This window comes from Pseudophryne corroboree, chromosome 5, assembly GCF_028390025.1.
Source record: "Pseudophryne corroboree isolate aPseCor3 chromosome 5, aPseCor3.hap2, whole genome shotgun sequence".
NCBI lineage: Eukaryota > Metazoa > Chordata > Amphibia > Anura > Myobatrachidae > Pseudophryne > Pseudophryne corroboree.
Window position 1 is genome coordinate 154,491,044 of NC_086448.1, and position 25,070 is coordinate 154,516,113.

Consider the following 25,070-nt stretch of genomic DNA (forward strand, 5'->3'; position numbering starts at 1 on the left):
CCTCACCAAATATCTATAACATGATATTCTCTGCTGTCATTCCTGTACCTCTAGAACATGCCATCCCTATGTTATCCCGTACATGTCTTACATGGTAAACTATCCATCGTCCTCTGCAAACATCTTTAACACGATATTCTCTGCCATCATTCCTGTACCTCTAGAACATGTCATCCCTCTGTCATCCCGTACCTGTCTTACATGGTAACCTATCCATCGTCCTCACCACCAAACATCTATAACATGATATTCCTCTGCTATCATTCCTGTACATCTATAATATGTCATCCCTCTGTCATACCGTACATGTCTTACGTGGTACTCCCAACTTTCATCTCCAAACATCTCTAAAATACTTTCCATATATCTCCAACATAAATTAGCTTTCCATCAGCTCATATATACAAACCACATAGCATGGTCTTTAATCATCATCTTCTCTGTAATCTTTGCGGATATCATTATTATGTTCTAATATCCCTCTTCAGACCGGCCTTCAGCCTACGTCACGGCAGGTCAGTGCATAATGCGTGTATGAAGACACCACTGGATAGCTAATGTTCGCTGTGATCTCTCTACCGTTTACCCTATTGTACAAAAAAGTCCGATCCAGTGTGTTCTAACCAATGCAAGTCATCCCTGTTGCCACAATCACAGCCATTACCCAAGCATATTATCGTTAAAATTTATTTTCTTCTGGGCACTTTCCCAAATACGTACATATGTCTGAACATTCAGTTTGTTTATAGTATATTAACTTATAGACCAGAATTATTGATTAATCACAATAATGTCCGTAACATAATGTACAAAATAACGGAGCAAGGCCAAGTAAAGCACTTTTGTATATACAGGTTGAGTATCCCATATCCAAATATTCTGAAATACGGAATATTCCGAAATTCTGAATTTTTTGAGTAAGACTGAGATAGTGAAACCTTTGTTTTTTTATGGCTCAATGTACACGAACTTTGTTTAATACACAAAGTTATTAAACATATTGTATTAAAAGACCTCCAGGCTGTGTGTATAAGGTGTATACTGTATGAAACACAAATGAATTGTGTGAATGTACACACGCTTTGTTTAATGCAAAAAGTTATAAAAAATACTTACTAAAATGACTAACAGGCTGTGTGTATACGGTGTATATGAAATATAAATGCATTCTGTGCTTAGACTTAGGTCCCATCACCATAATATCTCATTATGGTATGCAATTATTCCAAAATACGGAAAAATCCATCATCCAAAATACTTCTGGTCCCAAGCATTTTGGATAAGGGATACTCAACCTGTAATACATTATATAATATAGACAGGTTACAGGGAACTATTTCTAATACTAAAGCCATAGTATAGAATTCATTACACATATTTATTTACCTTAAAATTGTGGCTTACTCCTGTCTCCAGAGACTGCAAGCACTCAGTATACTGTGCTAGTGACAGATGTATCTGCGCCATGAGAAGGTGGGCATCCGCCCACTCAGGGTTCATCTCTATACATCGCTGTAAGGTGCCTTGTGCTCCATCCAGATTCCCTGTAACATACGTACATGAACAAGGGGGGTTAGTGCGCACAATGTATTGTGATAGATAGATAGATAGATAGATAGATAGATAGATAGATAGATAGATAGATAGATAGATAGATAGAAGCATCAGTGAAGGGTCTCATCTGATAGAGGTCACCTAGCTGTGGTGCATCCACAGTTTGATCAATATATGCACTAAGGAGTTAGGCATGAAATGCCAGCTGTCAGGATGTTAGCGGTCAGGAGATCGATGGCGGCATCACGACAGCTGAAATGGGCGGTAAGTAGTCCAACCCTCCCCCTACCCTACACTTACCCTTCCTTTTAGGTGCCTAAGCCCCCCCTCCCCACCCGCAGCCTAACCCTAATCTCCCCTAGGTGCAGGCCAAACCTAACGCCCCCCACCGAAACCCCAATGCTAACCCCCCATCCCCTTCCCTGCAGCCTAGCCCTGACCTCCTCCCTAGTGGTGCCTAACCCTAAAGCTATTCCACTCTATAACAATAAGTCATTTATCCGGCGCTAACTAGAGTATTTTGAAACCACAATATAATTGTATAATATCTTCGTAGGGCAATCCTTTATACTCAATAATGAGCAATTATCAGCCCCTTTTTGTCTTAATTATCAAAAGATTGCTACTTAAGAGGGTACTCACGCAGAGATCCATGCTTAAAATCTAAGCAATCTGACTAGATTGCTTAGATTTTAAGCGTGGATCTCTCGTGTGTATACCCCCCCCCCCCCCCCCAACGATAGCAATGCGCGGCCCCGTGCGTCGCTATCGCCGGTGCTAAATTGGCCTCAATCTAGCACATTGCTCATTTCACCTGCTGGGTGAAATGAGCGTCCCCCCGCACTACCCTTCCCCCCCACCCCCTCGCTTAGCACACATCTCCCCCCCACATCTCCCCCATGAGTACGGCCCTTAAGTCAAGGATAATTAGTTCAAATGTTAATGCTTAGTAAATACACATACAGTAAATACCCATTTTCCTGGCTATTTGATTACACTGTCTGGGTGTTAAGCATTTTATTAACCTAATGTCATGGAGAAGGAGAAGATTGTACCAATGATAATGTGATTTTATTTAAATGCTTCTCTCTCCCTTAGCTCATTCAGGGGTTTATGCAATTCCGGGCGAATTGCTGCACTTTTTCGCCCGTTTTTAAATTCGACACAATTCGACCGTCGAATTCCGGCAGGTGGTGCCGGAATTCGACATATTCAATAAAAAACGAATTAGACAGTCCCGCTGTCGAAAAACGGCCGATTTGACGGATTTTGATCAGATTTTTAAAAATGTTTAAAAAACGGTAAAAAACCCAAAAAATGTTTGCGTGGGGTCCTCCCTTCTAAGCATAACCAGCCTCGGGCTCTTTGAGCCGGTCCTGGTAGCCAAAATACGGGAAACAAAATGACAGGGGATGGGGGGCGACAGCCTCAGGCTTCACCCCTGGCCCTTGGGTGGCTGGGGGGGGGGGGGGGGGGGGACCTCTTGATTGAAGGGGTCCCCACTCCTCCAGGGTACCCCGGCCAGGGGTGACTAGTTGGGTATTTAATGCCACGGCCGCAGGGAGCGGTATAAAAGTGTCCCCCGGCTGTGGCATTATCTGTCCAGCTAGTGGAGCCCGGTGCTGGTACAAAAAATACGGGGGACCCCTACTCTTTTTGTCCCCCGTATTTTTTGCACCAGGACCAGGCACAGAGCCCAGGGCTGGTTGTTAAAATACGGGGGATCCCCTGTCATTTTTTCCCCGTATTTTGGCAACCAGGACCGGCTCAAAGAGCTTAGGAGGGGGGACCCCACGCATTTTTTTTCCTGATTTTTACCCCATTCCATTAAAAAAATAATAATAATTTTTAAAAATATATAAATAATACTTGTGCCTCCTAAATAGACAAACCAAGTACCTAATCCCTTCTAATATAAATAGATATGCTATTACCAATAAAAAAAACACAAAAAAACATGTTTTTAATTTTTTTTATTAGATTCCGCCAGCAAAGTGTGGCGGATTGAAAATGACGAATTTACTGTCTAAAAGCACTGTTGTCGAATTTACAATCTTCAATTGAATATACTTTTGTCGAAATGCCGCATTTGTACCATTGCAGAAATGTCGAATTTGACAAATGTCGAATTTCAAAAAGTCGAATTTGGAATGGCCGTTTTTTTGACGAAAAGTACTGAATTGCATTGTCGATTTTTTTTTTTTGGGCGAAAATGGCCCGTTTTTCTACATTTTCGGGAATTCGACCGCAATTGCATATACCCCTCAATATATTATGAATCATGATTAATATAATTCACTATACTTAATCCATATTATAATTGCGCTTAAAGATTACTTGCTGATACAGTATCTGCCTGGAATATAAACAACATTTACAAAGGCATTATATAATACAACTTAATACAGGATTTGTATAAAGCACCACATACATGCAGTGTTTTGGACAGAAAAGTAGGAACTAATCTCTGGGTGTGTGGGAACCAAACACACAGCAGCACGTCAGGCAAGCCTAGCTGGCAGCCTAGTTCAATAATGGGAGTGGCCAGTAACTGAGCCGCACGTGATTTGGTCACTTTGTCAGAACTGTGTACGGGCAGCTTAAAGTGACATACCTGCTAAATATAAGACTTGAGCCATGAAATAAAGAGGTTCTGGTAGAGATGGTGCTACTGTAATTACAGGTGCTAAAATGGCAGAAGCCTTTTCCAGGAGAGGTGAAACAGATTGGCCTGCGTATGTGGGCTGGAAAAAGTAAATAAAAATAGTAAAAATGATTAATAAAGGTATTTAGCTAAAACAAACATAATACAAGTTAGATGACTCAACCTCAATCACTTAGCCACAAACATATAGTAACTAGTGTTCTGAGAGATGACACAAGGGGGGAGGTGATAGTGTGCTGAGAGACGACATAAGGGGGAGGTGATAGTGTGCTGAGAGACGACACAAGCGGGAGGTGATAGTGTGCTGAGAGATGACACAAGTGGGAGGTGATAGTGTGATGAGAGACGACATAAGGGGGAGGTGATAGTGTGATGAGAGGCGACATAAGGGGGAGGTGATAGTGTGATGAGAGACGACACAACTGGGAGGTGATAGTGTGCTGAGAGACGACACAAGGGGGAGGTGATAGTGTGCTGAGAGACGACACAAGTGGGAGGTGATAGTGTGCTGAGAGACGACATAAGGGGGAGGTGATAGAATGCTGAGAGACGACATAAGGGGGAGGTGATAGTGTGATGAGAGACGACATAAGGGGGAGGTGATAGTGTGCTGAGAGACGACACAAGGGGGAGGTGATAGTGTGATGAGAGACGACATAAGGGGGAGGTGATAGTGTGCTGAGAGACGACACAAGTGGGAGGTGATAGTGTGCTGAGAGACAACACAAGGGGGAGGTGATAGTGTGCTGAGAGATGACACAAGGGGGAGGAGATAGTGTGCTGAGAGACGACACAAGGGGGAGGTGATAGTGTGCTGAGAGACGACATAAGGGGGAGGTGATAGAATGCTGAGAGACGACATAAGGGGGAGGTGATAGTGTGCTGAGAGACGACATAAGGGAGAGGTGATAGTGTGCTGAGAGACGACATAAGGGGGAGGTGATAGTGTGCTGAGAGACGACATAAGGGGGAGGTGATAGTGTGCTGAGAGACGACATAAGGGGGAGGTGATAGTGTGCTGAGAGACGACATAAGGGGGAGGTGATAGTGTTCTGAGAGACGACATAAGGGGGAGGTGATAGTGTGCTGAGAGATGAAGCAGGAGGTGATAGTGTGCTGAGAGACGACGCAGGGGGTGGGTGATAGTCATGTTGGCATGACCATTTTCAATGACCACGCCCCTTCTGGTATGTGGCCACGCCCCTTATAATGCATGGCCACGACCTTTTTCTTCTTCCAATGAGCGCAGGGTATTTTTTTTGTTTGGGGGCCTATCTTCATCTTGCCCTGGGCTCCGAAAACCCTAGTTACGCCTCTGGTGCCCGGGAGCCAGGGCTAGCAGTACCAGGACAACACTGAGCTGCTGAACCCAGGTAACTCACAGCGCGGGGACCATACCCTGCATGTTACTGCCCACGCAGATGTTGTGTGACACACTGTACCCGTGTGTGTGTGTGTGTGTGTGTGTGTGTGTGTGTGTGTGTGTGTATGTGACACCTTGTACGCACTCAGTGTATAACACCCGGCACTGTCTGTGTAACACTCTGTACCCCCCTTCAGTCCCATGTGTGGCACAGTGTACACCCCCTTCCCCTGTGTGTGACACCCTGTACCCCTGTGTGTGTGTGTGTGTGTGTGTGTGTGTGTATGTGACATTTTGTACCCCCCAGTGTATGACACCCTGCACTGTACCCCCTACCCCTTTGTGTATGACAGTGTACACCCCCTACCCATGTGTATTGTGGCACTCTGTACTCTCCTACACTCCCATATGTGATACAGTGTACACCCCCTTCCCGTGCGTGACACCCTGCACCCATTACCCGTGTGTGTGTGTGTGTGTGTGTGTGTGTGTAACACACTGTACCCATCTATCTATGTGTGTGTGTATGACACCCATGTCCCCCTCCTAGTGTATGATACCCTGTTCCCCCCCCACCACTGTGTGTATAACACCCTGTACCTCCTACCTGTGTGTATGACACAGTATACACTCCTACCCCTGTGTGACACCCTGTACCCCCTATCCTTACCATGTGATCCCACTCTACCTCTATGTGTGTGTGTGTCACCAACTGTCTCCCCTCTCTGTAGAAAGGGGGCCCCACAGTTCCCCACAGATCGTACTGCTGTGCCATCGGCGGAGAGGAGCTGTGAGGAGAGAGACACCAGAGAGAGAGCACTGCCCCCTGAATCGGTGATCCAGACAGGCTGATGCCTCACCTCGCGGGAACCCCCAACAGAGGCCAGGACCGCTGGAGGCGGGCATCCACAAGGTGACCCCTAACCCTCACCTTGCCCCCCAATACTACCCCAGCTGCTATCTACCCTTAGCCCCTCACTATCCCCAGCACTGCCTGCCCCTAGCCCCTTCCTTGCCCCTCAGCACTGTCCTAAATGCTGTCTGCACTTAACCCTCCCTACTCCCAGCACTACCTGCCCTTAGTCCCTCTACCCACAGCTCTACTCTAACTTCTCCCTGCCTCTACCTCCAGCTCAAACCAGCTACTCCCTGCCTCTCCCCCCATAATATGTGATGGGACCCAGAAACAGTGGTGTAGGACCCCAATTTTTTAACGGAATGGATCCCTGGGACCTACAAATGTTTTCGCTCAGCACGATCACTGATATATAGATGCTTCACTACGGAATGAGGATGGTAAATTAGAATGTTAGTTGTTCGTTAATTTATGTTGGTTGGAGATCTAGTATACAGGCATATCTTGCTTCCCTGACGCACTTTGTGTAGTGGCCGGACCCCTTTTTGTTCCCCCAAGGGACCCTGCTCTTCCCACTATACAACTCTCAGTCTGTGGCTTCTTGCTGCCTCCATTCCCCTCCTCACATCATGTCAGTGCCCTGTGAAATTATCTATTTATTTACAGTTTCTTATATAGCGTAGCACATTATGTATCTCCTGATATACTCTGTGCTGCTGGGGGACCGTGCTACTACCTATATATAACTGTCAGTGTATGGGTTCGTGCTACCTCCATTCCCCTCCGCACATCATGTCACTGGCCCTGTCCCATGCAGCCCTGTCATCACTGACATATCAAGCATGTCCTGATATAGTATGTGCTGCTGGCCCACCTCTAGGGGTGCTAGTGGTGTGTTACCCCCACAGTGTTTGTTTCCAGAGTGTAAGGCATATGTGTAGCAAGTTTGGGGTAAATTGCTGCAGGCATTCCAGAGTTATGCTGTCTCCTGAAATACTCTGTGCTGCTGGCCCACCGCTAGGGGTGTTTTTCCCCGACAGTGTTTGTTCCAAGATTGTAAGGCATATGTGTACCAATTTTTGAGTACACTGCTCCAGCAATTCCGGAGTTATGCTGTCTGCTGATATACTCTGTGCTGCTGTCTCCCCCCGTAGGGGTGCTAGGGATTTCTAATAGTTTTAGTTGCCTCCGATGTGTTTTAATACGCTCGTATGTAAAATTTCATGATCATAGCTTGTAAACTGTGGATTTGTATACAAAGACAGAAGGACAAATTTTCGCTTTTATATAGTAGATTTATGATTGTTGGGGGTCATTCCGAGTTGATCGCTCGCTAGCTAGTTTTAGCAGCCGTGCAAACGCTATGCCGCCGCCCACTGGGAATGTATTTTAGCTTAGCAGAAGTGCGAACGGTTGTATCGCAGAGCGGCTACAAAATTTTTTTGTGTAGCTTCCGAGTAGCTCAAAACCTACTCAGCGCTTGCGATCACTTCTGGCTATTCAGTTCCGGATTTGACGTCACAAACCCGCCCAGTGTTCACCCAGCCACGCCTGCATTTTTCCTGGCACGCCTGCATTTTTCCTGGCACGCCTGCATTTTTCCGCACACTCCCTGAAAACGGTCAGTTGCCACCCAGAAATGCCCACTTCATGTCAATCACTCTGCGGCAAGCAGTGCGACTGAAATGCATCGCTAGACCCTGTGCAAAATGACATCATTCGTTGTGCCTGTACGTCACGCGTGCGCATTGCGCCGCATACGCATGCACAGAACTGCCAATTTTTAGCCTGATCGCTGCGAACAAATTTAGCTAGCGATCAAATCGGAACGACCCCCGTTATTAGTAATCCTAATAGTCCAGTGCACAGAACGGCGCTTCTCACCTGCTTCGGACAAAATGCCAAATACTCTTTCACAATGTCAACAACAAAAGTGGGATTGAGTTTTTCTAAATATTCCACCCCGAGAGGCAGGCCATTCATTGCTGCAAAGTGCATGTCCATAGCTTGTTTTAGATGCTCGATCACTATCATCTCCTCCTTTAGTTTCTTTGAAGCAAGGATTGCCTCCACATAGCATAACTCCTGCAAATAGCGCAAAAAAACTTTGGTCACATTAATAAGTAGAATCCACAAATATGTACCACATAACAGTGACTCTGAGGCTACTGGCAAATGGACAAATAAGTATTGGTGCGTTTCACAAATAAGCTATACCATACTTGCCTACCTGACCCTCTCCATGAGGGAGAAAATGCTCTGTTCCGGGACTTTCCTGATAATGTATGATTGCCATCACCTGTGGTGAGCTAGTTAATTGATAAGAAAGGTGTTTCACCGCAGGTGATGGCAATCATACATTACCAGGAAAGTCCAGGAACAGAGCATTTTCTTCCTCGTGGAGAGGGTCAGGTAGGCAAGTATGAGCTATACTATACCATTTAACAAACACTATATCAGTGTTTCCCAACCGCGGTCCTCAAGGCACACTAACAGTCCAGGTTTTAGTGATATCCAGGCTTGAACACAGGTGACTTAATTAGTACCTCAGTTATTTTGATTTAACCATCTGTGCTCAAGCCTGGATATCACTAAAACCTGCACTGTTGGTGTGCCTTGAGGACCGCGGTTGGGAATGCCTGTACTATATGGACAAAAGTATTCGGGCGTTTTACCACATAGGTAAGTATGCAAACTCGGTCCTCATTACCCCACACAGTGCATGTTTTGAAGTTCTCCTCACAGAATCGCAAGTGAAATAATTAACTCCACCTGCGGACCTTTTAAAATGTGTCTGTGAGTAATTAATACACCTGTGCACCTGCTGGGTTACCTGCAAAACATGCACTGTGTGGGGGTAATGAGGACCGAGTTTGCAGACCTATGCCTTACCATTACACCAACAGGGACTGCAATGACATTGTATTCAAATACATATACTTTAATATGGAGTTGGGTCTCCTTTTTGCAGCTTTAACAGTTTCCACTCTTCTTGGACGACTTTCCAGAAGAGTTTGGAGTGTTTTTGTGGGAATTTGTGCCCATTCATTCTGTAGAGTATTTATGAGGTCAGGCACGGATGTTGGACGGGTAGGCCTGGCTCACAATCTCCGTTCCAGTTCATCCCAAAGGTTCTCAATAGGGGTTGAGGTCAGGGCTCTGTGTGGGCCAGTCAAGTTCTTCCACACCAAACTCAAACCTTGGGGGTGATTCAGACCTGATCGCTGGGCTGCTAAAATTGTTGTCCTTCGTTCAGATCGTCACCGCCCAAGGGGAGACTATATTCGCCGTGCATGTGTGCAATCGCATGTGTACGCTCAGTTGCTAAAAATCCCTCAGTCAGCGGACAGCTGCAAATCCGTTCACATCTCACTCACCATTGAATGATTTTTCTACTGTGTGCAGTCTGTGTGCGCAGCCCAGGACTTACTCCTCCAGTGCGATGAGAACAGGCTGATCGGGTCTGGAGCTGACGTCACATACCCTCCCTGAAAATGCTTGGGAACGCCTGCGTTTTTCCTGACACTCCCAGAAAACAGCCAGTTACCACCAACAAATGGCCTCTTCCTGTCAATAAGCATGAGAATGGCTGTGCGATTGCATTTTTCGCAACACCTGTCGCTGACGGGTGGTGACTGTTGTTTGCTGATGCGCATTGCGGTGCGTATGCATGCGCAGTCTATTGCTGATCGCCAGCTGTGCGAAAACGCACAGCAGCGATCAGAACTGAATCACCCCCCATGTCTTTATAGTCCTTACTTTGTGCACTGGGGCAGAGTCATGTTGGAATAGAAAAAGTCCTTCCCCAAACTGTTGCCACAAAGTTAGAAGCATAGCATTGTCCAAAATAGCTTGGTATGCTGAAGCATTAAGATTGCCCCTCACTGGAGATAAGGGGCCTAGCCCAAACCCTGACAAACAGCCCCATACCATTATCCCTCCTCCACCAAACTTCACAGTTGGCATAATGCAGTCAGGTAGGTAGCGTTCTCCCGGCATCCACCAAGCCCAGACCCACCCAGCTGACTGCCAAATAAAGACACGTGATTTGTCACTCCACAGAACACGTTTCAACTGCTACACAGTCCAGTGTCGGTGTGCTTTACACCACTCCATCCGACGCTTGGCATTAGACTTGGTGATGTGAGGCTTGCATGCAGCTGCTCAGCCATGGAAAGCCACTCCATTAAGCTCCAGCAGCACAGTTTTTGTGCTTACATTAATGCTACTGGAAGTTTGGAACTCTTCAGCTATGGATCAGGAGCATTGGAAACTTTTACACACCGTGGGGCAGATGTATTAACCTGGAGAAGGCATAAGGAAGTGATAAACCAGTGATATGTGCAAGGTGATAAAGGCACCAGCCAATCAGATCCTAACGGTTAATTTACATAATGGAGCTGATTGGCTGGTGCCTTTATCACCTTGCACATATCACTGGTTTATCACTTCCTTATGCCTTCTCCAGGTTAATACATCTGCCCCTATGCGTCTTAGTAGTCATTGACCCAGCTCTCGCATTTTACATGGTGTGCTGCTTTGTGGCTGAGTTGCCGTTGCTCCTAAACGCTTCCACTTTCTAATAATGGGACGAATTCAGACCTGATCGCGGTTGTCGATTATCGATCGACTGCACGTGTATACGGATCGTAATGCTCACGGCCAAACTGCTAAATAAATCAGCGTCTTTTTTGATTGCCAAGCGTATGCAAGTTGATTGACAGGAAGCAGACGTTCGGGGGTGGTAACTGGACGTTTTCTGGGAGTGTCAGTAAAATCGCAGGCGTTCCCAAGCGTTTTCAGGGAGGGTGCAGAGGTTAAAGTGAGCCGGAGCGGGGCGGAACTGCGTTCTGTCAGTTCCATTTGGAGACGGAACAAGTTCCGGCTCACCTAACCCAGAAGGGAGATGTCGGGCGCCCGCTGAGATTTTGTTACCAGCGGGCACCAGCTCCTTCTCCTCAGTGGCTGCCGGAGGCTGGAGCTCACTCCTGAGCACCTGCTTCTGCCTCAGCCAGTGTACGGCTGGGCGGTGCTATGGGAGAGACATTATGACGTCTCTCCCATAGTTCCGAGGAGTGGGCGGCCAGACGTAGGGCAGCGCGGTCCGGGAGCAGGAGCGGGGCTGGTAAGTATAGTGGGACTAATTCTGAGTGGATCGCAGCAGCAAATTTGTTAGAGTTGGGCAAAACCATGTGCACTGCAGGGGGGACAGATATAAAATGTGCAGAGAGAGTTAGATTTGGGTGTGGTGTATTCAAACTGAAATCTAAATTGCAGCGTAAAAATAAAGCAGCCAGTATTTACCCCGCACAGAAACTAAATAACCCACCCAAATCTAACTCTCTCTGCGAATGTTATATCTGCACCCCCTCCCCGCTGTGCACGTGGTTTTGCCCAATTGCTAACAAACTTGCTGCTGCAATCAACTCAGAATTACCCCCAGTGTTTGTGTGTGTGTGTGTGTGTGTGTGTGTGTGTGTGTGTGTGTGTGTGTGTGTATGTATGTATGTATGTATGTATGTATGTGTAAGTGGCACTACTAGGGGGCACATCTACTGGGGGCACATCAACTGGGGGCATATCTAATAGGGGGCACATCTACTGGGGCATAACTACTGGGGGCACATCTAATGGAGCATAACTAATGGGGCCACATCTACTGGGGGATAACTAATGGGGCCACATCTACTGGGGGCATAACTTCTGACTAAAGGCATATCTACTGGGGCATAACTATGGGGGCATTACTACTGGGGTCACTACTAATGAGGGCATTGCACAGGGGGCACTTTATAAGGGGCATCACTCCTGGAGACATAAGGGGCACTACTACTGGGGGTACTGTGTAAGGGGCACCAATACTATGGGCTCTACATAAGGGGCACTACAACTGTGGGCACTACCACTACAGTGGGCATTGCATAAGGGGCACTACTACTGAAGGCATTGTATAAGGGGCACTAATGCTGTGGGCATTGTGTGTATTTGGGGTGCTACTACTGTGGGCTTTGTATATAAGTGGCACTAATGTGTGTCACAACAAGAATAAGGGACACTACTATGTGGTTTAATGTGAATATGATTGTGGGAAATATTGAGTGACCACGCCCCTTTGTTTTTAGACCACGCCCCTTTCTTTTTGAGGCCACGCACCTTTTTTTTACAGGTGCGGGGAGTTGTTCCACCGCCTCTCTAGGACCACTTTAAGCACTGGGAGGGTGTGTGACGTCTGCTCCGGCCTGATCAGCCAGATTCTTTCGCACTGTAGGAGTAAGTCCTGGTCTACGCACAGACTGAGAAAAAAAGTTGATGGTGAGTGAGATGCAAACGGATTTTACAGCTGACCTGCATTTGCAAAGCTTTTTGTATGACATACACAGACAAGGGGCGATCAGGTCTGAATTAGGCCCAATATCACTTACAGTTGACCATGGAATATCCAGCAGGGATGAAATTTCATGCACTATCTTATTGCAAAGGTGGCATCCTATCACAGTACCATGCATGAAGTCACTGAGCTCTTTAGAACAACCCATTTTGCATCACAAATGTTTGCAAATGGATTCAATAATTAACAGGTGTTGGCAAATATTTTTGTCCATATAGTATACATTTTATTAGATACAAGTTCTGCATTTGTAGTTTATTTGTAGTATATGAGCCACCTTCTGCATCATCATTATTTATTTGTAGGTGCCACAAAAGACATGGGCACTTTAAGACTTTGAATGGGTGTGAACTGACTCCTCCCTCTATGCCCCTCCTCCAGACTCCAGTTATAGGAACTCTGCCCATGGAGACGGACATTTAGAGGAAAGGATATATTGTTAAACCACGGTGAGCATCTTACCAGCTCATACCTCTAGCATGCCGCAGAACGTGGCATTCCACAGAATACAAGCCAACGGCATGAACAATTGCAGCACCTGGCTGACAAGAAACGTAACACAACATGTGTGTAACCACAAATAATCACTGCAGATATAGTACGCACTGGGACAGGCGCCCAGCATCCTCTACGGACTAAGAGAAAAGGATTTACCGGTAGGTATTAAAATCCTATTTTCTCCTACATCCTAGAGGATGCTGGGGACACTTCAAGAACCATGGGGTTTATACCAAAGCTCAAGAACGGGCGGGAGAGTGCAGATGACTCTGCAGCACCGATTGACCAAACAAGAGGTCCTCCTTAGCCAGGGTATCAAACTTGTAAAACTTTGCAAAAGTGTTTGAACCCGACCAAGTAGCTGTTCGGCAAAGCTGTAACGCCGAGACCTCCCGGGCAGCCGCCCAGGATGAGCCCACCTTTCTGGTAGAATGGGCCTTCACCGATTTCGGTAACGGCAATCCAGCCGTAGAATGAGCTTGCTGAATCGTATTACACTTCCAGCGTGCAATAGTCTGCTTGGAAGCAGGAGCCCCAATCTTATTGGGATCATACAGGACAAACAGAACCTCCGTTTTCCTAATCTGAGCCATTCTGGCTACATAAATTTTCAAAGCTCTGACCACATCTAGAGACTTCGATTCCGCTAAGGCGTCAGTAGCCACTGGCACCACAATAGGTTGGTTCATGTGAAACGATGACACCACATTTGGCAGAAATTGCTGATGAGTTCTCAACTCCGCTCTATCTTCATGGAAGATCAAATAGGGGCTCTTGTGAGACAAAGCCGCCAATTCAGACATCTGCCTTGCAGAGGTCAAGGCCAACAGCATGATCACTTTCCAAGTGACGAATTTCAACTCTACCTTACGTAAAGGTTCAAACTAGTGATGTGCACCGGAAATTTTTCGGGTTTTGTGTTTTGGTTTTGGATTCGGTTCCGCGGCCGTGTTTTGGATTCGGACGCGTTTTGGCAAAACCTCCCTGAAATTTTTTTGTCGGATTCGGGTGTGTTTTGGATTCGGGTGTTTTTTTTTTACAAAAACAGCTTAAATCATAGAATTTGGGGGTCATTTTGATCCTATAGTATTATTAACCTCAATAACCATAATTTCCACTCATTTCCAGTCTATTCTGAACACCTCACAATATTATTTTTAGTCCTAAAATTGGCACCGAGGTCGCTGGATGACTAAGCTAAGCGACCCAAGTGGCCGACACAAACACCTGGCCCATCTAGGAGTGGCACTGCAGTGTCAGACAGGATGGCAGATTTAAAAAATAGTCCCCAAACAGCACATGATGCAAAGAAAAAAAGAGGTGCAATGAGGTAGCTGTGTGACTAAGTTAAGCGACCCAAGTGGCCGACACAAACACCTGGCCCATCTAGGAGTGGCACTGCAGTGTCAGACAGAATGGCAGATTAAAAAAATAGTCCCCAAACAGCACATAATGCAAAGAAAAAAATAGGCACAATGAGGTAGCTGTGTGACTAAGCTAAGTATACTTGACGACACAGAGGTAGAGCAGTGGACTACTGTACCATACTGCTATATATATACTGGTGGTCACAGCAAAATTCTGCACTGTCCTCCTACTATATACTACAATGCAGCACAGATATGGAGCGTTTTTCAGGCAGAGAACGTAGATATTTTCAGCACACTGAGCACAGATATTTGCAAGCACACTGAGCACAGATATTTGCAGCACACTGAGCACAGATATTTGCAGCACACTGAACACAGAAACTGAGAGAACGCAGCCACGTCCTCTCGCTATCATCTCCAAAGCACGAGTGAAAATGGCGGTGACGCGCGGCTCCTTATATAGAATACGAATCTCGCGAGAATCCGACAGCGGGATGATGACGTTCGGGCGCGCTTGGGTTAACCGAGTAAGGCGGGAAGATCCGAGGCTGCCTCGGAACCGTGTAAAATAGGTGAAGTTCGGGGGGGTTCGGATCCCGAGGAACCGAACCCGCTCATCACTAGTTCAAACCAATGAGATTGCAGGAACTGCAACACCACGTTAAGATCCCATGGTGCCACCGGGGGCACAAAGGGAGGTTGGATGTGCAGCACGCCTTTCACGAAAGTCTGAACTTCCGGAAGGGAGGCCAATTCTTTTTGAAAGAAAATTGACAAGGCCGAAATTTGTACTTTAATTGAGCCTAACTTTAGGCCTGCATCCACACCTGTTTGCAGAAAATGGAGAAAACGGCCCAGCTGAAATTCTTCCGTAGGAGCCTTCTTGGATTCACACCAAGACACATATTTTCTCCAAATACGGTGATAATGTTTAGCCGTTACTTCTTTTCTAGCCTGAAGAAGTGTGGGAATGACTTCACTGGGAATACCCTTTTGGGCTAGGATCCGGCGTTCAACCTCCAAGCCGTCAAATAAAGCCGCGGTAAGTCTTGGTACACGCACGGCCCCTGCTGTAACAGATCCTCTCGTAGAGGAAGAGGCCAGGGATCTCCTATGAGCAATTCCTGAAGATCTGGATACCAGGCCCTCCTTGGCCAGTCTGGAACAATGAGGATTGCATGAACCCTTGTTCTTCTTATGATCTTTATCACTTTTGGAATGACTGGAATCGGAGGGAACACATATACCGACTGAAACACCCACGGTGTCACTAGGGCGTCCACCGCTATTGCTTGAAGGTCCCTCGACCTGGAACAATATCTCGGAAGTTTCTTGTTGATGCGAGACGCCATCATGTCTATTTGAGGAATTCCCCAACGACTTGTCACTTCTGCAAAGACCTCTTGATGAAGACCCCACTCTCCTGGATGGAGATCGTGTCTGCTGAGGACGTCTGCTTCCCAGTTGTCCACACCTGGAATGAAGATCGTTGACAGAGCGCTTACGTCTTTCCGCCCAGCGAAAAACTTTTTTGGCTTTTGCCATTGGCGCTCTGCTCTTTGTTCCGCCCTGGCGGTTCATGTACGCCACTGCTGTTATGTTGTCCGACTGAATTAAGGTGGTCATTCCGAGTTGTTCGCTCGGTAATTTTCTTCGCATCGCAGCGATTTTACGCTAACTGCGCATGCGCAATGTTCGCACTGCGACTGCGCCAAGTAAATTTGCTAAGCAGTTAGGTATTTTACTCACGGCATTACAAGGTTTTTTCTTCGTTCTGGTGATCGTAATGTGATTGATAGGAAGTGGGTGTTTCTGGGCGGAAACTGGACGTTTTATGGGAGTGTGTGAGAAAACGCTACCGTTTCTGGGAAAAACGCGGGAGTGGCTGGAGAAACGGAGGAGTGTCTGGGCGAACGCTGGGTGTGTTTGTGACGTCAAACCAGGAACGACAAGCACTGAACTGATCGCACTGGCAGAGTAAGTCTCGAGCTACTCAGAAACTGCACAGAGAAGTCTTTTCGCAATATTGCGAATCTTTCGTTCGCAATTTTGATAAGCTAAGATTCACTCCCAGTAAGCGGCGGCTTAGCGTGTGCAAAGCTGCTAAAAGCAGCTTGCGAGCGAACAACTCGGAATGAGGGCCTAAGACGGGCAGATCGCAAAGAAGATGTTCCGCCTGTAGATGGCCGTTGTAAATGGCCCTTAATTCCAGAATGTTTGTGTGTAGACAAGCTTCCTGGCTTGACCATTTTCCCTGGAAATTTTCCCCGTGTGACTGCACCCCAGCCTCGGAGACTCGCATCCGTGGTCACTAGGATCCAGTCCTGGATCCCGAACCTGCGTCCCTCTAGGAGGTGAGAGCTGTGCAGCCACCACAGGAGTGAGATTCTGGTCTTGGAAGACAGGATTATCTGTCGGTGCATGTGCAGATGGGACCCGGATTACTTGTCCAACAGATCCCACTGAAACACTCTGGCATGGAACCTGCCAAACTGAATGGCCTCGTAGGCCGCCACCATCTTCCCCAGCAATCGAGTGCATTGATGGATTGACACTCTCGCTGGCTTCAGAATTTGTTTGACCAGACCCTGAATTTCCAGAGCCTTTTCTTCTGGAAGAAAAACTCTGTAATTCTGTGTCCAGAATCATTCCCAAAAACGACAGTCGTTTCGTCGGACTCAACTGTGACTTTGGCAAATGCAGGAGCCAACCATGTTGTTGCAGAACTGTCAGGGAAATCGTAATGCTCTGTAGTAATCGGTCCCTGGATCTCGCCTTTATCAGGAGATCGTCCAAGTACGGAATAATTGTAACTCCTTGCTTGCGCAGGAAAACCATCATTTCCGCCATAACTTTGGTCTATCCATGGCTCCGAGGGTTTTCACCAAACGGCAACGTCTGAAATTGGTAATGACAATCCTGAATCGCAAACCTCAGGTAAGCCTGATGCGGAGGATATATGGGGACGTGTAAGTAGACATCCTTTATGTCGACCGACACCATAAAATCCCCTTCCTCCAGACTGGAGATCACTGCTCGGAGAGATTCCATCTTGAATTTTAATTTTCTCAGATAGAAATTGAGGGATTTTAGGTTCAGAATTGGTCTGACCGAGCCGTCCGGCTTCAGGACCACGAAGAGGCTTGAATAAAAACCTTTTCCCTGTTGTGATGGGGGCACCTTGACAATGACTTGATTTTAACACAGCTTTTGTATCGCATCGCATGCTACCTCCCTGTTCGGAAGAGAAGCTGGTAAGGCTGATTTGAAAAATCGCCGAGGGGGAACGTCTTGAAACTCCAGTTTGTACCCTTGGTACACTATTTCTAACACCCATCGGTCTAGGGCCGAACAAACCCAGAACTGACTGAAGAGTTGGAGACGTGCCCCCCACCGGTGCGGACTCCCGCAGTGGAGTCCCAGCGTCATGCGGTGGATTTGGCAGACGCCGGAGAGGACTTCTGCTCTTGGGAACCTGCCACAGCCGGTGACCTTTTTCCCTTTCCTCTTCCTCTAGAAGCAAGGAAGGAAGGTCCTCGTCCTTTTTTTGTATTTATTGGGCCGAAAGGACTGCATCTGATAGTGGTGCATTTTCTTTTGTTGTGCAGGAACATAAGGTAAAAATTATGACTTACCCGCGGTAGCCGTAGATACCAGGTCAGCGAGGCCGTCACCAAACAAGACACCACCTTTATATGGCAGAGATTCCATAGCCTTCTTAGAGTCAGCATCAGCATTCCATTGATGAATCCACAATGCTCTTCTAGCTGAGACTGACATGGCATTGGCCCTTGATCCTAAAAATAAGAATTTACTTACCGATAATTCTATTTCTCGTAGTCCGTAGTGGATGCTGGGGACTCCGTAAGGACCATGGGGAATAGCGGCTCCGCAGGAGACAGGGCACAAAAGTAAAAGCTTTAGGATCAGGTGGTGTGCACTGGCTCCTCCCCCTATGACCCTCCTCCAAGCCTCAGTTAGGATACTGTGCCCGGACGAGCGTACACAATAAGGAAGGATTTTGAATCCCGGGTAAGACTCATACCAGCCACACCAATCACACTGTACAACCTGTGATCTGAACCCAGTTAACAGCATGATAACAGCGGAGCCTCTGAAAAGATGGCTCACAACAATAATAACCCGATTTTTGTAACAATAACTATGTACCAGTATTGCAGACAATCCGCACTTGGGATGGGCGCCCAGCATCCACTACGGACTACGAGAAATAGAATTATCGGTAAGTAAATTCTTATTTTCTCTGACGTCCTAAGTGGATGCTGGGGACTCCGTAAGGACCATGGGGATTATACCAAAGCTCCCAAACGGGCGGGAGAGTGCGGATGACTCTGCAGCACCGAATGAGAGAACTCCAGGTCCTCCTCAGCCAGGGTATCAAATTTGTAGAATTTTGCAAACGTGTTTGCCCCTGACCAAGTAGCAGCTCGGCAAAGTTGTAAAGCCGAGACCCCTCGGGCAGCCGCCCAAGATGAGCCCACCTTCCTTGTGGAATGGGCATTTACATATTTTGGCTGTGGCAGGCCTGCCACAGAATGTGCAAGCTGAATTGTACTACACATCCAACTAGCAATCGTCTGCTTAGAAGCAAGAGCACCCAGTTTGTTGGGTGCATACAGGATAACAGCAAGTCAGTTTTCCTGACTCCAGCCGTCCTGGAAACCTATATTTTCAGGGCCCTGACAACATCTAGCAACTTGGAGTCCTCCAAGTCCCTAGTAGCCGCAGGTACCACAATAAGCTGGTTCAGTTGAAACGCTGACACCACCTTAGGGAGAAACTGGGGACGAGTCCGCAGCTCTGCCCTGTCCGAATGGACAATCAGATATGGGCTTTTGTGAGACAAAGCCGCCAATTCTGACACTCGCCTGGCCGAGGCCAGGGCCAACAGCATGGTCACTTTCCATGTGAGATATTTCAAATCCACAGATTTGAGCGGTTTAAACCAATGTGATTTGAGGAATCCCAGAACTACGTTGAGATCCCACAGTGCCACTGGAGGCACAAAAGGGGGTTGTATATGCAGTACTCCCTTGACAAACTTCTGGACTTCAGGAACTGAAGCCAATTCTTTCTGGAAGAAAATCGACAGGGCCGAAATTTGAACCTTAATGGACCCCAATTTGAGGCCCATAGACACTCCTGTTTGTAGGAAATGCAGGAATCGACCGAGTTGAAATTCCTCCGTGGGGGCCTTCTTGGCCTCACACCATGCAACATATTTTCGCCAAATGCGGTGATAATGTTGTGCGGTCACCTCCTTCCTGGCTCTGACCAGGGTAGGGATGACCTCTTCCGGAATGCCTTTTTCCCTTAGGATCCGGCGTTCAACCGCCATGCCGTCAAACGCAGCCGCGGTAAGTCTTGGAACAGACATGATCCTTGCTGAAGCAAGTCCCTTCTTAGTATCTCTTGAAGTTCCGGGTACCACGTCCTTCTTGGCCAATCCGGAGCCACGAGTATAGTTCTTACTCCTCTCCGTCTTATAATTCTCAGTACCTTGGGTATGAGAGGCAGAGGAGGGAACACATACACCGACTGGTACACCCACGGTGTTACCAGAGCGTCCCAGCTATTGCCTAAGGTTCTCTTGACCTGGCGCAATACCTGTCCAGTTTTTTTGTTCAGACGGGACGCCATCATGTCCACCTTTGGTCTTTCCCAACGGTTCACAATCATGTGGAAAACTTCCAGATGAAGTCCCCACTCTCCCGGGTGGAGGTCGTGCCTGCTGAGGAAGTCTGCTTCCCAGTTGTCCACTCCCGGAATGAACACCGCTGACAGTGTTATCACATGATTTTTCGCCCCGCGAAGAATCCTTGCTGCCATTTCCCTCCTGCTTCTTGTGCCGCCCTGTCTGTTTACGTGGGCGACTGCCGTGATGTTGTCCGACTGGATCAGCACCGGTTGACTTTGAAGCAGAGGTCTTCCTAGGCTCAGAGCATTGTAAATTGCCCTTAGCTCCAGTATATTTATGTGGAGAGAAGTCTCCAGACTTGACCACACTCCTTGGAAATTTCTTCCCTGTGTGACTGCTCCCCAGCCTCTCAGGCTGGCATCCGTGGTCACCAGGACCCAGTCCTGAATGCCGAATCTGCTGCCCTCTAGTAGATGAGCACTCTGCAGCCACCACAGAAGAGACACCCTTGTCCTTGGAGACAGGATTATCCGCTGATGCATCTGAAGATGCGATCCGGACCATTCGTCCAGCAGATCCCACTGAAAAATTCTTGCGTGAAATCTGCCGAATGGAATCGCTTCGTAAGAAGCCACCATTTTTCCCAGGACTCTTGTGCATTGATGCACTGACACTTGGCCTGGTTTTAGGAGGTTTCTGACTAGCTCGGATAACTCCCTGGCTTTCTCCTCCGGGAGAAACACCTTTTTCTGGACTGTGTCCAGAATCATCCCTAGGAACAGCAGACGTGTCGTCGGAATCAGCTGCGATTTTGGAATATTTAGAATCCACTCGTGCTGTTGTAGAACTACTTGAGATAGTGCTACTCCGACCTCCAACTGTTCTCTGGACCTTGCCCTTATCAGGAGATCGTCCAAGTAAGGGATAATTAAGACGCCTTTTCTTTGAATCATCATTTCGGCCATTACCTTGGTAAAGACCCGGGGTGCCGTGGACAATCCAAACGGCAGCGTCTGAAACTGATAGTGACAGTTCTGTACCACGAACCTGAGGTACCCTTGGTGAGAAGGGCAAATTGGGACATGGAGGTAAGCATCCTTGATGTCCAGGGACACCATATAGTCCCCTTCTTCCTGGTTCGCTATCACTGCTCTGAGTGACTCCATCTTGATTTGAACCTTTGTATGTAAGTGTTCAAAGATTTCAGATTTAGAATAGGTCTCACCGAGCCGTCTAGCTTCAGTACCACAAATAGTGTGGAATAATACCCCTTTCCTTGTTGTAGGAGGGGTACTTTGATTATCACCTGCTGGGAATACAGCTTGTGAATTGTTTCCAATACTGCCTCCCTGTCGGAGGGAGACGTTGGTAAAGCAGACTTCAGGAACCTGCGAGGGGGAGACGTCTCGAATTTCCAATCTGTACCCCTGGGATACTACTTGTAGGATCCAGGGGTCCACTTGCGAGTGAGCCCACTGCGTGCTGAAACTCTTGAGACGACCCCCCACCGCACCTGAGTCCGCTTGTACGGCCCCAGCGTCATGCTGAGGACTTGGCAGAAGCGGTGGAGGGCTTCTGTTCCTGGGAAGGGGCTGCCTGCTGCAGTCTTCTTCCCTTTCCTCTACCCCTGGGCAGATATGACTGGCCTTTGCCCGCTTGCCCTTATGGGGACGAAAGGACTGAGGCTGAAAAGACGGTGTCTTTTTCTGCTGAGATGTGACTTGGGGTAAAAAAGGTGGATTTTCCAGCTGTTGCCGTGGCCACCAGGTCCGATGGACCGACCCCAAATAACTCCTCCCCTTTATACGGCAATACTTCCATGTGCCGTTTGGAATCTGCATCACCTGACCACTGTCGTGTCCATAAACATCTTCTGGCAGACATGGACATCGCACTTACTCTTGATGCCAGAGTGCAAATATCCCTCTGTGCATCTCGCATATATAGAAATGCATCCTTTAAATGCTCTATAGTCAATAAAATACTGTCCCTGTCAAGGGTATCAATATTTTCAGTCAGGGAATCTGACCAAGCCACCCCAGCGCTGCACATCCAGGCTGAGGCGATCGCTGGTCGCAGTATAACACCAGTATGTGTGTATATCCTTTTTGGATATTTTCCAGCCTCCTATCAGCTGGCTCCTTGAGGGCGGCCGTATCTGGAGACGGTAACGCCACTTGTTTTGATAAGCGTGTGAGCGCCTTATCCACCCTAGGGGGTGTTTCCCAACGCGCCCTAACTTCTGGCGGGAAAGGGTATAACGCCAATAATTTTCTATCGGGGGAAACCCACGCATCATCACACACTTCATTTAATTTATCTGATTCAGGAAAAACTACAGGTAGTTTTTTCACACCCCACATAATACCCTTTTTTGTGGTACTTGTAGTATCAGAAATATGTAACACCTCCTTCATTGCCCTTAACATGTAACGTGTGGCCCTAATGGAAAATACGTTTGTTTCTTCACCGTCGACACTGGAGTCAGTGTCCGTGTCTGTGTCTGTGTCGACCGACTGAGGTAATGAGCGTTTTAAAGCCCCTGACGGTGTTTGAGACGCCTGGACAGGTACTAATTGGTTTGCCGGCCGTCTCATGTCGTCAACCGACCTTGCAGCGTGTTGACATTATCACGTAATTCCCTAAATAAGCCATCCATTCCGGTGTCGACTCCCTAGAGAGTGACATCACCATTACAGGCAATTGCTCCGCCTCCTCACCAACATCGTCCTCATACATGTCGACACATACGTACCGACACACAGCACACACACAGGGAATGCTCTGATAGAGGACAGGACCCCACTAGCCCTTTGGGGAGACAGAGGGAGAGTTTGCCAGCACACACCAAAACGCTATAATTATACAGGGACAACCTTATATAAGTGTTTTCCCTTATAGCATCTTAATATATAATAATATCGCCACATAAAATGCCCCCCCTCTCTGTTTTAACCCTGTTTCTGTAGTGCAGTGCAGGGGAGAGCCTGTGAGCCTTCCTAGCAGCGGAGCTGTGTAGGAAAATGGCGCTGTGTGCTGAGGAGAATAGGCCCCGCCCCCTTTTCGGCGGGCTTCTTCTCCCGTTTTTCTGACAACCTGGCAGGGGTTAAATACATCCATATAGCCCCAGAGGCTATATGTGATGTATTTTTAGCCAGCATAGGTACTTTCATTGCTGCCCAGGGCGCCCCCCCCAGCGCCCTGCACCCTCAGTGACCGTTGGTGTGAAGTGTGCTGAGAGCAATGGCGCACAGCTGCAGTGCTGTGCGCTACCTCATGAAGACTGGACCTCTTCTCTCTTCGGCATCTGCAAGGGGGTCGGCGGCGCGGCTCCGGTGACCCATCCAGGCTGTACCTGTGATCGTCCCTCTGGAGCTAGTGTCCAGTAGCCTAAGAAGCCAATCCATCCTGCACGCAGGTGAGTTCACTTCTTCTCCCCTAAGTCCCTCGTTGCAGTGAGCCTGTTGCCAGCAGGACTCACTGAAAATAAAAAACCTAACAAAACTTTTACTCTAAGCAGCTCTTTAGGAGAGCCACCTAGATTGCACCCTTCTCGGCCGGGCACAAAAACCTAACTGAGGCTTGGAGGAGGGTCATAGGGGGAGGAGCCAGTGCACACCACCTGATCCTAAAGCTTTTACTTTTGTGCCCTGTCTCCTGCGGAGCCGCTATTCCCCATGGTCCTTACGGAGTCCCCAGCATCCACTTAGGACGTCAGAGAAAGGCCAATGTCTCCCGCAGCTTCCTTTAGGTAGGCTGCAGCGTCCTTGATATAACCCAGTGTCAAAAGAATGCTATCCCTATCCAGGGTATCTATCTCAGATGACAAGTTATCTGCCCACTTTTCAATAGCGCTACTCACCCACGCCGAAGCAACGGCAGTTCTGAGCAGCGTACCTGTAGTATCCATTTATGTCACTACAGGTGACATAAAATCCATTTATGGCACCTGTAGTGACATAAATGGATTTCAATGGATTTTCCTGCTTACGATCCACAGGTTCCTTTAGGGCTGCCGTGTCAGGAGACGGTAGCGCCACCTTTTTGGACAGTCGTGAGAGAGCCTTGTCTACAGGGGGGGGGGGGGGGGGGGGTGACTCCCACTTTTCCCTATCCCCAGAGGGGAACGGATATGCCACCGGAATTCTCTTGGGAATCTGAAACTTCTTGTCAGGATTTTCCCAAATCTTTTCAAAAAGCGAGTTTAGTTCATGAGAGGGAGGAAACGTTACCTCTGGTTTCTTTCCTTTAAACATACAGACCCTAGTATCAGGAACAGCAGGGTCCTCCGTGATATGTAACACGTCTTTTATCGCCACAATCATGTACTGAATGTTCTTAGCCAGTTTAGGATTTAATCTGGCATCACTATAGTTGACACTGGAGTCAGAGTCCGTGTCAGTATCTGTATCTGCTATCTGGGTAAATGAACACTTTTGTGACCCCGAGGGGGTCTGGACCTGTGACAAAACATCCTTCACGGATTTTTTCCATGCCTGGTTCTGAGACTCGGATTTATCCAATCTCTTATTTAATAGAGCCACATTTGCATTCAAAGCACTCAAAACATTTACCCAATCAGGAGTCGGCGGTGCTGACATGGTCACACCCACAGCCGTTTCTGTCCCTAATCTAGCCTCCTCCTGAGAAGAGCACTCAGCCTCAGACATGCCCACAGATGTGTACCGACACCCACAAACACACTGGGCATATAGGG

The 25,070-nt window shown here is 47.7% G+C and overlaps 1 protein-coding gene across 1 annotated transcript in view; it reads right to left on the bottom strand.

Annotated features, from left to right (window-relative positions):
* The window catches only part of TTC21A (tetratricopeptide repeat domain 21A), a 325,510-nt gene that overhangs the window by 149,435 nt on the left and 151,005 nt on the right, over window positions 1-25,070 (bottom strand). Inside the window, exons 11-13 of the mRNA XM_063925168.1 lie at window positions 8,323-8,523; window positions 4,169-4,298; window positions 1,387-1,544 (exon numbers count right to left, since the gene is read on the bottom strand). Of these exons, the coding sequence (XP_063781238.1) occupies window positions 1,387-1,544; window positions 4,169-4,298; window positions 8,323-8,523 (489 nt within the window). The remainder of the gene's footprint in view (window positions 1-1,386; window positions 1,545-4,168; window positions 4,299-8,322; window positions 8,524-25,070) is intronic.